This window comes from Aspergillus homomorphus (assembly GCF_003184865.1).
Source record: "Aspergillus homomorphus CBS 101889 unplaced genomic scaffold BO97scaffold_13, whole genome shotgun sequence".
In the NCBI taxonomy this organism is placed as follows: Eukaryota; Fungi; Ascomycota; class Eurotiomycetes; order Eurotiales; family Aspergillaceae; genus Aspergillus; species Aspergillus homomorphus.
Window position 1 is genome coordinate 245,281 of NW_020291899.1, and position 14,396 is coordinate 259,676.

Consider the following 14,396-nt stretch of genomic DNA (forward strand, 5'->3'; position numbering starts at 1 on the left):
CACTACCAAGCATTACCAACTACCACTAAAGGATTATCAAGGTTACGAACCCACCGATCCGTTACTGGTCATTTACACAGTGTGTCCGTTCGATGTATGTCTCATATACGGTACTGAATTATACTCTATCCGGTAAATTAACTGCTATGCACTGCAACTCCCAAGCAGTCTGGCGGCCATCGCATGCGGATTTGTGTGTCCGGACTCCAAAGGGATAAAGACAAACTCATGAAAGCAAGCATTAGGCGGCTGGAAATTTGCAGCCTTAATCTCGCCTACCTCTCCTGTCGCATCAACAAGTTGAGGATCATTCTCGTCGAAGAGCTGTGTGATATCGGAACTCAAGATCAAGAGCGGCTCCGCGTAGCGTGACCACTGATCCCAACGGTGTGATATAATATTTGGCACAGTTTGTATAACTGAGGCTCATTCGGTCTACACATTATGCTATTACCGTCTCTATAGTTCGACCCAATGATTGCGCCTCGTTCGGGGCAAGAACGCCTCCCTCTCGCTACACGGTGTATCACAAGCCCGCCCGAATCCGCGGTGACATCGCATGCGAATTGGGTATTTAATCAAGCCAACTGAAACCGTGAGCACAATGCCCGGCTCAATCCTTTTTGCAGGCTAAGCGGTCGGCCCCCGAGGGCCAAAGCTCCACAACAGGCGCCATCGCCTCTCCTACCAGGAAGTACTTTATTGTATTGGCTTGCTGGTCAAAGCCTGTAAACATCATCTGAGTATCGAAAGAGTTGACGGAAAACTGGAGGGGTGATTACAGACATGTTGACCTGGCTTTAACAAGTTGATAAGGTCCCAGTTGACTCAAAAAATACTTCAAAAATGGGATTGAAGTGGCCTGCGGTGGTCATACCCATTAGCTTGATTTAGCTGAGCCTCGACCTACAGCGTCGAAAACATGAATATACAGGCGGAGGCTGAATCAGTCTGACAACCGAGAATTAGTATAATTGTGAAATGGTTATAATAACAGCTAGAGACTTTCCTTATAACCTCTCCTTGTTCTTGACTGGCTGGGAAGTCATCACTAGAGATAAAAGCTTGCAGAGGCCTGATATATGAAAAGGATAATGCTCTTATGCTTTTTCACCCTGGTTCCCGAGTAGCGGAATGATCAACTTATAGCGAGGCATTGACAGGCTCAAATCTTGAAGGCTTTGGGCCCTGCTACTAAGCAAGCCACTCCTTCCAAATGGATCAGTAAAGTGCAGCTGATACAATTAGCCCCTAGCTTCTCAAGTAATCTCTTCCTCGAGACAAGGTTTGATAAGAAGAGTGATGGTTTCTTTGCCGCTATGGCACCCTGACAAATCTACGAGCTACCTGCCCGACATCGCGAGTTTTTATGTCGTCGATGTGAGGCCCTTAGAGCGGGCAGATTTCGGAACCGCAACCAGCATTGGCCGTTTTTCAGTAGCTTCATCACTATATTAACTGACTGTGTTTAGATAAAAGCACATACGACCACAGGGTGTGGAAAACAGGGCTTCCCGTCCGCTCAGCCGTACTTAAGCCACACGCCGGGAGGTTAGTAGTTGGGTGGGTGACCACCAGCGAATCCCTTCTGTTGTATGTTTTTGCCCTTGTTGAGTTCCCTAGATTACACCTGAAGCACAGACAGGGCTCCTTGCCACAGCTTAGCTTCCTGTGATGTGCGCTGGTTGTATGGGCGGAAGAATATCTCGGCCGACAATCACTTTCTGCCACGGACAAATCCTCATCTTTCTTCAGTCCACTATACACAAACACCTTACCTAGCCAAAGATGTGATACAATCCCCCGGCTCTATCACCGTCCCAGCACAACATGCATAAATTCTCTTTCCCATCATGTTCCGATGTGCCATGTGGTCACCATGATATATCAGTCTTTACCTATTATCTGATTCGCTGGATGAGTTTTAAAGACCACGTACCACAGTGGGCCCTGAGTCCCTGACCAAAGCTTGGAGTTGGAACAAGAGTCACTTGGCAAAGAGGTACCACCGACCCGTAAGGTACAGTACTTGCTTGGCTTCCGAATGCCCGTACGGCAACCCGATATCGGTTCCTTTCCGGTTGTCGGAGGAGTTAATCGAACAATGTTTGGCCTCTAACTGACTTTGACTCTCCATGATCCAGGCTGGATGCGCCTTTTACCAAAAACTCGCAAAATCACGCGAGTAAACCACTGTCCTTACCTCTCTTCCAAAGAGGGCCTGTATAAGGAAGCACTCCGGCTTAACTTCGGTTGATATCACCCTTATGCAGACTTTGCACGACGGTCCCTCACGCGTCTCGATGAGTGAGTAATCGATACCCAGCAGTACATCTAGTAACACTAGAGTATGTCAAGGGTTTACTTGTGCTTTCTTCGGTCTCCGTCTCTTTCTTTGTGTGAGACTGAGTGGTTAGACTAGCGCACCCCGCGATGTTGGATCTCCAACAATTGAAGATCTTCCTTACAGATCAACTCTGCTGGTCTTGATCTTTCTAGCCCACTCGTCCGTGGATTGCTTATTAACATTGTGGTTACTTTAAATGTATTGATCCCAAGAGCAGGCACCGATTCTTGTATGATGTATCGGCTCTTTTGCTTGAACACGTTGTCGGCAGAACTCTGGAGATTATTCAACTCCTGGATTCTCTGCATCACGTTGTCTCACTTAGGAACATCTTGCCTGCCACATGCCTTATAATCATATACCGTAGCCGCACGTACCGAGTCCCGACTTTTCTTCTCCGCGGCGTCGTTCTTGTTGTAGCGTGGGCCCCCATTGGGGCTTACGTCCTTACATAATTTTCACTATACGTTTGTGGCCCCATCACCCGCTCTGAATAAAAGGCTCTCCCATCCCTTTCGACGCCGTAATACCGTTCTTGAATCTTGAAATGCTTGCTCGACGTTTTTCTACAATTCCTGCCAGTGTCGCTCAACCACTATCGATGCTAGTTACCTTCCGCTGCGATTTGACTCTTTCTAATATTCTTACACCCTGAAAGGACCTGAGCAGTTATGACCATACTTGATCACGGTACTGGATCCAGTCCATGCATCTCGGATGTGGAAACCTTGAATCACACATGCGAGAAACCTGGCAGTCCTGAGACCAAAGTCTCACAGACTCACGAATCTCCTAATATCAGTAATAATGAGCATCAAAAATTCGCTCGACTGAGCATCCGCCAACGGCTGCGTCATTTCACCTGGGCCTGGTATACCTTGACTATGAGCGCAGGTGGGCTGGCCCTTCTCCTCCGCAACCAGCCGTATCAATTCAACGGCCTGAAGGAAATAGGCCTGGTGGTCTACATTGCCAATCTTGTGTTCTTCACAATCATCGGCTCCCTTATGATTACCAGGTTTATTCTCTATAACAACCTGATGGACTCTCTTCGTCACGACCGAGAGGGCTTCTTCTTCCCCACCTTTTGGCTCTCCATCGCGACCATGATCAGTGGGCTATCGGCGTACTTTGCTTCAGAGACCACACCCCGTCTAAACTATGCTCTTGAAGCCCTTTTCTGGGCGTATTCTATCTGCACGTTCGCCTCAGCGGCGATACAATACTCTTTCGTCTTCTCCTACCACACCTTTCCCTTGCAAACCATGATGCCCTCGTGGATCCTGCCGGCATTCCCTATTATGCTTAGCGGAACAATTGCCTCCGCTGCCTCCGCCTATCAACCTGCTGTGTCCGCCACACCTATGATCGTCGCTGGCATCACGTTCCAGGGACTTGGTCTCTGCATCAGCTTCATGATGTACGCCCATTATATTGGGCGTCTGATGGAGACAGGCATTCCGTCGAGCGAGCACCGGCCTGGTATGTTCATCTGCGTGGGTCCGCCCGCCTTCACTTGTCTCGCTCTCATCGGCATGGCCAACGGACTACCCGAGGGCTTCAGCCTCTTAGGAGATGCTGGCATGGATGACCGTCACGTTCTGCGAGTGCTCGCTATTAGCGCGGGTATCTTCCTCTGGGCTTTGAGTGTCTGGTTTTTCTGCATCGCTGTGGGATCTGTCGCCCGCGCGCCGCCCCACGATTTCCACCTCAACTGGTGGGCTATGGTCTTCCCTAACACGGGCCTTACCCTTGCCACCATCACCTTAGCCAAGTCGCTGAACAGCGACGCCTTCAAGTGGGTGGGCACGGGGATGTCTCTCTGCGTTATTTCCATGTTCATCTTTGTCTTTGTGAGCACTATTCGGGCCGTCCTCAAGAAAAGCATCGTCTGGCCCGGTCGGGACGAGGACGTGTCCGAATTATTTGAATGAGTGCCCATTTAGGGGCGTGGAGTGGTGGCTTTCTGCGTTTCTCGAAATTGGCCCGTTTGAAGCGAGTATATGTATATACAGTGTTGAGCGCCCGTACTTTATGCATATATGCCTTTCAGGTTCGATCTTTTTCTCTCAGTTTGTTCCCTACTCATTGTTGCAGTTCCAATCAGTACATAGCAATATCAAACAGTGATACATTATCAATTTGAAAGACCAGCTGGCAATAGCTGGCCACGGCTCAGTTCAGCCTATACGGCTGACCTTGTTATGGGTGTACAAACTCAAGACAGTTCTTACTCACCGGGTTGCATCCCACGGGCCCGCCGCCATTCCAGCAGTCAGCATAAAACTCTGCCCTGTCCCCAAGCACCAGCGAATGCAAACAAGCTCTCATGCCTAAGCTTCGTCGGTGTAGGCCTGCTCGCATTCGCCTTACAATTCATCATCGCAACCACCGCCAGCAGCGGCAGAAAATTCTCCCCGAAAGCGTCACTTTTCGTCCTTATCGTTTTGTGCCGACGAACTCATCTTGTTCCTTTGCAACAGAGTGAAAATCCTTCGAAGCCATTATCTTCGACAGAAATCTCCCCCCCTAGCCCTGATCCCACCAGAGCAGGGGCGTATTTTCGTGAGGTCGGGCGAAACCGTAACCCCCTCCCGAAAATATCAGCACTGCATACCGTGAACTCCCGAGCTTCGACGAAGCTTTCGGCACCAAATCCTGGTTCTCAGTCCCGAACTTCAGTCGGACACTGACCGAACCGGACCCACAAGCCGGGTCCGCGGGGCATATCTGCTAAGCTTCACCCGTCCTTTCCCACTGGTTCAGATCAACCTCTTAGACTCAAGGAGGTTAGGGCCAGGGGGTGTAAGTTTTCTGTATGGCGGACTCGGTGACCCTCCGGGTCGGATTCATAATGTAGTTTTATGTTTCGTTGGTGGGAGGTGGAATAGATTACGAACCATTACATTGATTACAGCTTTAGTGGGGCATGCAGTTTGGATGTATCATGCTGTATCGCAATCATATGACTATCAAAGTACGAGCCCTAATTATCCGCTGGGGTGAAGATTGGATGGTTCATCATCGTGATGAGACAAGTTATAAACCAGTTCCCTTGCACAGGTGTCGCATTGTGACGGTTTCCAAGAATGAAGAAATTGATAGGGCTCTTCACAGACCCGATGCTCCCACTAAAGCTGATAATTTCGGGATTCATGATTCAACTTGGACAGAATGCTACGGCTCTACTGCCCCCTTCGCCGTGCGTGTGCGCCACAATTCCAGCCCTTCTCGAAAATGCGGAAGAATTTCTCTTCTACAGTGCTGTCGGAGTATATCCGCAGATACCGGGACAGTTTTTTCTAGTTGTTGATGACGAGAGACGCTTACTGGAGCTCGACCAATTGAGATCCCTCTAGGATCCGCAGCTTTGATATCGGAGAAGTGTACTGTACAAAGGAGTCGGGTCGAGTGGGTGGAACATGTCTGATGAAGCCCTCTCGCATGGCATGGAGACTTCTTTATCTTGCCGACAAAGCACGCATTGTCTTTGGTATACGTCGAAACTACTTATACCGAGGCTTTCGCATTCAAGCTACCTCCACGAGTAGCTGATGGCCCGAGTCTGACTCGGAACAGGCTTGTCGGGAGGATTCGGGTTGTGGAAAGGGGGCTCGTCGAGTGCTGGCCCTTCTCGCGCTTCTGTGCTTAGCGAGTGCTTCTACGGTGAATGCCGCTGGCGGAAAAAGAGGGGGGTTCGGGTGGCGTTAGAACATGTTCATATGTCTCGTATTTGCTCTCGACTGCGTCATGCTGGTCACCTCGGCCCTGTGGCAGACGGTTCGTCATCTACTCGGTGTCCCCAGCGTATCTTGCACCACAGGCATCAGGTTAAGGTCGAACATACGGTGCAGTGCGGGAAGGGTGCCCTCGATGTCATTTGAGAAGTGGAAATGAATGTTGTGCTTTGCTAGGAGTGCTCGTCAAATGAGACCGAGGAATCTCTGTCGATGAGGAACAAACTGCATATGTTCCCTTGCTGCGTTTACTACTGCTGTTTGTGCTTCTGTACAACACGTTCCACGACGGCGATGGCACTGTCATCGTAGAGGGTTAGCAAGTCACACTCTGGAGCTGAGGATAAAAGTGACTACAGAAAGAGCCGCGTCTTCTGGGGTACTTAATTCAGGGAAGATGCAGACGTGTACATTACACTAGGTGTCTTCCACCTTGGGAATCACTATCCCGTTCAAGCTCTGTAATACCCTACAACTCTTGACGAGTACGTGGACACCAATTGGACTATGAATAAATCACATTTCATTGTCTCTTTTGCCCATCACCTGATAGCTTCGGGTACTATCGGTGATCAGCATATACTGGACTACCCAAAGTGCGACAAGGCCCGCATAGATTCTGTGATGATCTGGCTAACAAATAGGAAATATGATATGGGTTCTGATTGCATTTGACTCAGGATAACACCCAAATACACATTCGAGAAGGTGCCGGAAGAGTTGCTTGGGAATACCTCACTAAAGGGAGTGGGATTCTTCTAAGGCCTGTAATTCACAGCGCATTACAGAATCAGAAGGACGTAACAGACGACCTGAGTGGTCGTACACAGTAGCTAGGCCTCGTAAAGTAGTCTAAGAATGCGCTTTACGTCACCAGAGGTTGGGGACCTTATCGTAGCGGTTAGAATGTCGGATATCATGATTGTGGCAAAACTTACTCGAGAAGTGGCCGCAACATGCTATAGCGCGGTAGGCGACCTGCCTAGCCACGCAGTATGCTTAACAATCGCATGCTGCCCGCGTTAAAACTAGAGTTGATCTAGATACTTGAGGACTGCGTGACCTCAGCCACAGCCTACAGTGGATTGAATCATAATTAATATGCAACAACTCGCTGACGTCTAAGAAAACCGCTGATTAATTTACTCAGATAAAATCATTGATCTACAATAAGACCGAACAATTGCAACAAGGACCGATAATGATTTACAGTCGAGGAGGGCGAAACTTTTTTCGCTCTTCTAATGTCTCGATCTAGGTAATTATGTCAGAGCCAGAGCTCCCGTCGCAGCCTCTGTTAACCATGGGAATTATGTGGATCGATATGCCTTTTCCCGAGGAGACCCAACTGGAATACGGGATCTGAAAGAACTCCCATTGTGCCATGGAAATACGGGACATGCTATTGAAGGATCCTAGTTTCAGCTTCAAGCAGCTCGGAGCTGAAAACGGCACATCAGTTCAATAGTCAGAGACTTTGCACCGCAGAGAAGATAGGTAGTAGCGGCGGACGCTTGTTAATACAATAGCTGGATCATTGGATATATGCGATCAAATGCAGAGCAGAGCTAATGGATGATATAGAGTTGAGTATACGGGCTTATGTAAGCGCCAAACCAAAGTATGAGGATATCTGGCAATGCGGAATCAGAAACCTGGGCCTTCACATCAACTGTACAGGAACATGGTTGATAGCTTCGTATTCTAACTATCGATAAACACATTTCGTCAGATGTCATACGACCCCTTCAGCTTGAAGCCCCAGGCAACTGTAGAGAGATGTATTATAGGTCGTATATGCTCAGGACATAAATAAGCCTACACGAACAGTTTTTGGGGCGTGAACACAGTCTCCAATCGACATTCACTGTCTTAAACCGAAGTCTACCACTAAAACTCCAATAGCCTGCCAACCATGAAGCATATGCTAGCATACCTAGCCGTCCTCGCGGCACTCGCCTCAAGCACCAGCGCTGCGGCCAAGCCCGCCCAGAAGGCTTCCCTTACAAGGACCAACCGCGAATGTAACGGTCAACCTAATGAGCCCCCCAAGACCGAAACGTTTGGTTTCGTCAATCTTGTCAGAACTGGCTCGGACAAGCTCGTCGCCAACGTCGTCCTCCAAGGAGGAACCCCCAACGCACAATTCAATGTTCGCTTGATTCAGATCAAATATGGGCAGGCTGTGGACTGCGGGAAGTGTACCGAGGAAGGCGGAACATTGGCTACGGACAGTTCAGGAAATGGCAATTTGAATATTCAGGACGCAGTAAACTCGGGGGCAACATCTGCATGGGTCGCCCTTAACGACAAGACTCAATGTAGCAACTTTTATACTATTGGTCCACTGTCAATAGTCTGAATGTGCTCACTGTCTTTTTCTTGATTGAGCTGTCGAAATGTATGGTCCTCTTGTATGATAATTTTGTGATAGTTGCGCACGAATCACTTTTTATCCCTGTGAGAGTCGACTGAAACCACAGCAGTGTCGCGAGTAGTGAAACGGGAATCCAATAGTCGATCGATTAGGTACGCCATCAACAAACTAGACCACTATGCCCTTTTAACTAAGAAATCCTGAATCCCTATGTGTGCGGACTAATCAGCTTCGACCTGCCCGTGATAATTGCAGCATTAGGATAGATATCTGCACGCCCTTCCGATGATCAGCCGAGTCTTGGCAGCGGGAAAGGGAATGCACGGACCGCTTGCTTATCACCCTCCCAAGATAAAATCGGCAAAGACTGCACCGCAATCCAGCATTCCATCTTGAACTTCCAATGCTAAGGGCAGTACTAGCAAATCTACGAGGCCGCTCCCCACTCACCCCAACGCGTAACTTCACAATGGGTTCCAACGCAGCTTCCACTTCCCGCACATTCCTCGCCTACCAGCACGACGCGAACCTCCACCTGCACGACACCATCGTAGCAGCCGTCCTGCCCTTCTCCGCGCTCGAAGAGCCCAACCGTCTTCTTTTCAAACAAGGCAGCGAGGACGATCATGTCGTAATCACAGAGCAAACCATCTTTCATCCCCAAGGCGGCGGCCAGCCCTCCGATGTGGGAAGCATGACCTTCGCCACCACCGCCACCAAGTTCGCCGTGACAGCCGTGCGGATGGGTCAAGCCCAGCACGACGGGCAGGTGCTCCATCTGGGCCGCTTTGAGTCGAGCGATGGAGTCGAGATGGCGGCATTCAAGCCCGGCGACTCCATTCAGCAAGCAATCGACGTCGAGAAACGGACCCTGTACTCGCGCCTGCACACCGCCGGCCACGTCCTCGGCGCAGCGGTGCGCCATCTCCTCGAGAACGAGGTCGAGGGCTTCGACGAGCTGAAGGCGTCGCATTTCCCGGATCTCGCCAACTGTGAGTTTCGGGGTTTGATTGATGGGAAGTGGAAGGATCCCATCCAGGCCAAGCTGGACGAGTATCTTGCTGCCAAGCTGCCGGTGCAGGTGGAGTGGTGGGATGAGGAGGATTTCCGGGCCAACGGTCTGGAGAGGTTGATTCCCGATCGCGAGCTGCTGGGCGTCCCGGCCGGTGAGAAGTTTCGCGTCGTCAATATTGTCGGGGCGGAGGTCTACCCGTGTGGAGGCACACATGTTGAGACTACTGATCGGTGTGGGCCGACGAAGGTGAGGAAGATCTCGAGGAGTAAGGGGATCTCGAAGGTTAGTTATGCGGTAGAGTGAGGAGGTATTTTGAGGGTATATGGTGCTCGTCATAGACGTTTTGAGAAGGGCTTGATAGACATAAAGCATCATACATGATCTATTTAGCATGCACAATCTGAACCAGCTTGATGGTAGCAAGTTTTGAGTATTGCCAGATATTATCCCTGGTAATAAGGAGATCTTGTTGATTCCGTGACTTGAGCACCTCTATTGGTCTCGTAAAAGTTTTGATCATCCCAGAGAAGCACGACGGTTAGCATTGCTGCAATCAGCCATAGGGCTCGCCATATTACAGCCTTAATTCCATCGCAAAGTCTACATTTGACCTATTCAAACAAAAGTTGATTCAGCTCCTTGGGCGGCGTCGAGTGAAGCGGCGCTGATCGCTTAAACCTAGACGTATGACACGCGTGATCATGAATTGAGTACGGTAATACGATTGTGAGATGTCTCGCCTATTTCCCGCCTAGCTTAAGAACAATATGCTAGTATTTTCACTGTCTCTAACAAACTTAATTGATTCCAATCTGAGATTGGCTATATGCGACCCGCCATCATCAGAATGCACACCCCAAGCGTCATCATAGCGATCAACTTTCGAGCCATGACAGGCGCGGCGACAGAATCTATAGACGCCTTTCAAGTCCCAAGGCCGGCGACAAGCTGATCGCCGAGAGACTTGATACTCCGCTGGAACTCATCCGTGCTCGTCGCCGTCCAAGCCGCACTGCCCCCGGGCACAGCATCACCACTCGTGAACGCAAGATACAGCACATCAGCTTGGCTATGACCACTGTTGCCAGATATCCCAGACCCAAAGCACAATCTCGCCAACGAGATGGATGCCTCACCCGTCTTGCTTCCCCCATTCGTGTCGCCCCAGATACCGTAGAACTAGTCCACCCATTTAGCATTGCCGATAGTCTGCAGAATTCACAAGGCGGAAGAAGCCATACCAACTGCTCACCACAGACAACCACCATCACACTCAGCGGCTGCACACCATACTGCTGCGGACTGAAGTTCGTGTTCCCGAAGACCACATATGGGTGGATGTTGGCGTTCAGATTATTGATTCCGAACGGACGGACCTGGTCCTGGAATGTGGTCTGGCCCTGGTTGGAAGGGTCGTTGCCGCACCCCCCGGAGGTCGACGAGGCGCCATCGCAGTCGACGTCCATGTCGGCATAGCCCCCAGCGGTGCTGATAAACAACGCTCCGGGGATGTCGCCGCAGTATTGAGTAGGCCGCGAGGCGCTGGTGCCGTCGTTGAAGCCGCTAGCAATGACGTTCTTACATCCTGCTTTGTGGTTGCGGTAAAGCTGGGCGAGGTTGTCGGGGACGCTGAATGCATAAATGTTGATCACAATTAGAGTGATTATGATGTTAAAGGAATGCATGGTGATATGGGGCAGACCTGCGAAAGTGTAAGAGTGGGAAGTCCGTCCGTCAGGTGCTTAGGGGCAGGGGCTTTAAGACGAATGCAAAAGGCTTTTTTTCACAATACCGATGATCCTTCGATTCCCTTAGGGCTTGAACTTTAGCAGTCAGGTCTAGGTTTCCCCAGGGGTCTCGGGTCCGTATGAATGGTGTACTGGTCGGTTCGCGAAACCATAAACGGGCCGTCGGACGATTAAGTTTTGTGCCGCAAGAGTCTATGATACGTATAGTTTGACATTTACTGCCTTGTGTAATCCAGCTTGCACGCATTGATACAGAGCATATCATAACATCGAGACCTGCATTGGTAGTCTAGACACCGACTGACGTTTGGGCGGGCTGACAAGAAGGGAATGCGACCATGGTGGTCATTATCCAAAGCCTCGACTTAATAGTTCGATACTTGAAAAAACATCTACTTCCCCGCACGTCAAAACAATGGTTCCGAGACAAACGAGACAGAACTCGACAATACATGCTTGGATTGATCCACGAGTTGGAAGAAACAGCATCTTACTGCGCACTTACAGCTGCTGTCATCTCTCGTGTTAGTTGGCTGGTATTAGAGATATTGTGACGGGCCGCAATACTATCCACAACTCTCAAACCGGCAGGAGAAGATGGTTCCAAATGACCGCTCGGAGCTTCTGTGAGCTATGTTATTGGTCCATCAAAAAAAGTAACGTTTGTTACCAGGGGTAAGCATATGATGTGGGCAGGGCTCTACGTATCAGGTCCTATTCTCTTCCACAGGATCTCATTACAATATAAAGTTCCATTGACTTAATTCTGGGATGGTGGTAGGGATCCCGCAAAGAAAGCGCAGCATCACGGTAAAGGAGATCCAAGGGTCCTACATCTGCACTGAGCAAGCATATGTAGTTCGGAGAAGAATGCAAACAGACGAAATCGAGATACATAGACCCCAAGCACCCCAATTATATCCATCCGTGAATCAATTTTGGCGAACATCCAATCTTTTCTCAAGCATTTATCTTCATTGGGCGACACTACCATAGGCATGACGAGAACGGGCGTATGCATCACCTCTCCTAACCTAGACTCCCATCACGTCGGCTGATATGCTTTAGCGACAATTACAACTGAGGTAGTTGTTTGTGCAGCGACCATTCTGTCCAGCACAGCCATTTTCGTTGCAGCGCCCCACGTTGCGGCCGCAACCATATCCGCATTGACACCCAAGGTATTGCCCCTGGAGATAGTAAGTATCAGCAGCGAAAGCTATGCCTCAAGTTGATGGCCTCAGGCTCGGATTCCATACCGAAGAACATGTCATGCTGTCACTGCTGAGCTCGCCATGGCAGTCGTTGTCATAGCAGTTACCATTTGGATACCCACAGCTATCAGCCACAGCGCCGTCTTCGGGGACTGCGACGGGGTAAGGGTCGGGCGAGGGGGCTGAGTTGGTCAGGTAAGCAAGGCTAGCAATAAGAAGAAGTACACGGAGACGCATCTCGAAAGTATGGTAGGTTTGGGTTGGAAAATAGAGACAATACGAGGGGTGATTAACGTAAGACTGAAGGGCAAATATTCAAAAGATGGGTGATTGCAAGCTTTTTGTAGCTCGCCCGTTCGTTTTCCCCGCAAAAGTGGTGTCTGAGCAGTTGTTGTCACACACTGGAGCGAAGAATCTGATTGATGAGCAGCTCATCATAATTCCTATGCAGTAACTGTATTACCAAATCAGAAGCGTCTGGGCCATTCTGTGGAAGGTAAGCTATGGTTTGACAGCCTCTATAGGCGCTGATTGGCCCGGCACAGTCTATGAGTATCAGTACATTTGGGGATGGTGACATTGGACGCGGGGTCCTGTACCACGTACCTGGTAATACGTAGTGAACATCGTCTTCTGACTTGTACAGCCCCATCCATGTGGGGGCTGCGGGTCTGGGTTTGAATGTACTGTATGTTCTGAAATGCCTTGAGGGGGCGACTAAGGGGCATGGAGTTTTGCCTGTTGATGCCAGGTACGCATGTGTGGTATTGGCACGAGTTGTGACAAGCACTACTCTTACTGAGGCGAAGGCCGGGGGAAACTTTCTGGAGCTGAAATATTCTTTCCAATCTAAACCGAGCTCTTTATTATATTCCATTGCATATTATCCACAAGGCAAGACACGAGATGATTGGGGTCACTATGCCAAGTATAGCATGGGTCAAGTTTGTTCGGCAAACGGGGGCTCACTTACAGATAGTTGCCTTGCTTTTGTATGTGAGAATCAGATAGTAGAATAGAATGAGGGCGAATCGACGGGTATTTAGGTGGTAAATAGGTAGGTCAAGGTTTTTAATTATGATCTAGGACCTCATGGTTGCTGCATAGTGCTCCAAATTGAGTCCCGCGGACACAACGAGCGGTCATTGGCGAGATAATTTATTGATGCCGGTGATTTCAGGCTCCGCTGAGTATTCGGGCCGAGTCCCGAGATCGATCCAGAAGCCAGTGTGATTTGTTGTCAAGACCAGGGCGGGGCACACTGGCTGACTTTTCTGCCACCGCCTACTGTTTCTGTGATTCGGGTGGAGGCGCAATGTAAAAAATCTGTGCTACACTTCGTAGAAGCGAGGCATCAACAGCCAACTCCGAAGGAGAATCACCAAAAATTGAAAGCCGAACGCGGGGGTTGAACCCGCAACCTTGAGATTAAGAGTCTCACGCTCTGCCGATTGAGCTAGCCCGGCTACTTGTTATAGTTCTTTCTCTATCATTGTTATATGAGCAGAAAGCTCATTTTACCACTTGCCCATAATGCCACACTAGCCACTCTTCCAGCCCTGGTAAGATGCTGGTCTCGGGCACACGACTAGTCCCCAGTTATGGGATTTCAGGCGAAGAAAAGAGCAGCAGTCTACCTGCTTGTATATCCAAAGAATAATGGCGACTCAGACAGTTCCCGAAATTGTTGCGTCAGATGATGCATTCAAAGCTCTGCGAATGTATATCTTCCGCATTCCAGGTGTTGCCACTGAGGAACCTATACTCTGTACCGGGTAACAAACGAGGACGTGGGGAACGCCGAGCTCATCACAGATGAATCGTGTACCATGGTCATGCTAGGAAGACCCCTACATCTGAAGTCATTGGGTTCTACCAATGACTCTCTCGCCATGCATCCTTCTCCGTTTAGCTACAACACAAGGACAAATAGCATAAAGATGATTTCCAGTCTACAT

The 14,396-nt window shown here is 49.6% G+C and overlaps 5 protein-coding genes and 1 non-coding gene across 6 annotated transcripts; 3 read left to right on the plus strand and 3 right to left on the minus strand.

Moving 5' to 3' along the window:
• The first annotated feature begins 2,906 nt into the window (after window positions 1–2,906).
• BO97DRAFT_404894 (tellurite-resistance/dicarboxylate transporter family protein) lies at window positions 2,907–4,455 on the plus strand. The gene has a single exon (XM_025695062.1). It carries the CDS (start codon window positions 3,232–3,234, stop codon window positions 4,279–4,281), a length of 1,050 nt encoding a protein of 349 aa, XP_025552561.1. The 5' UTR covers window positions 2,907–3,231; the 3' UTR covers window positions 4,282–4,455.
• A 3,543-nt stretch (window positions 4,456–7,998) lies between these two features.
• BO97DRAFT_450089 (uncharacterized protein) lies at window positions 7,999–8,446 on the plus strand (the record flags this gene model as incomplete). The annotated part of the gene is made up of 1 exon (XM_025698904.1): window positions 7,999–8,446. A coding segment is annotated over one exon (448 nt), but the record flags the coding sequence as incomplete, so codon positions are not given.
• Window positions 8,447–8,930: 484 nt separating this feature from the next.
• BO97DRAFT_343002 (putative alanine--tRNA ligase) lies at window positions 8,931–9,779 on the plus strand (the record flags this gene model as incomplete). The annotated part of the gene is made up of 1 exon (XM_025691689.1): window positions 8,931–9,779. The coding sequence occupies one exon, from the start codon at window positions 8,931–8,933 to the stop codon at window positions 9,777–9,779; it is 849 nt and encodes a 282-aa protein (XP_025552563.1).
• A 530-nt stretch (window positions 9,780–10,309) lies between these two features.
• BO97DRAFT_450091 (glycoside hydrolase family 75 protein) lies at window positions 10,310–11,161 on the minus strand (the record flags this gene model as incomplete). The annotated part of the gene is made up of 2 exons (XM_025698905.1): window positions 10,310–10,655; window positions 10,718–11,161. The coding sequence occupies 2 exons, from the start codon at window positions 11,159–11,161 to the stop codon at window positions 10,401–10,403; spliced, it is 699 nt and encodes a 232-aa protein (XP_025552564.1). The 3' UTR covers window positions 10,310–10,400.
• A 1,043-nt stretch (window positions 11,162–12,204) lies between these two features.
• BO97DRAFT_38476 (uncharacterized protein) lies at window positions 12,205–12,760 on the minus strand. Its single transcript, XM_025693436.1, has 2 exons — window positions 12,484–12,760; window positions 12,205–12,414 (listed from the first exon to the last, which is right to left on the minus strand). The coding sequence occupies exons 1-2, from the start codon at window positions 12,673–12,675 to the stop codon at window positions 12,289–12,291; spliced, it is 318 nt and encodes a 105-aa protein (XP_025552565.1). The 5' UTR covers window positions 12,676–12,760; the 3' UTR covers window positions 12,205–12,288.
• A 1,071-nt stretch (window positions 12,761–13,831) lies between these two features.
• BO97DRAFT_t116 lies at window positions 13,832–13,904 on the minus strand. Its single transcript has one exon. It is a non-coding gene; the product is annotated as a tRNA-Lys (tRNA).
• Window positions 13,905–14,396: the final 492 nt, after the last annotated feature.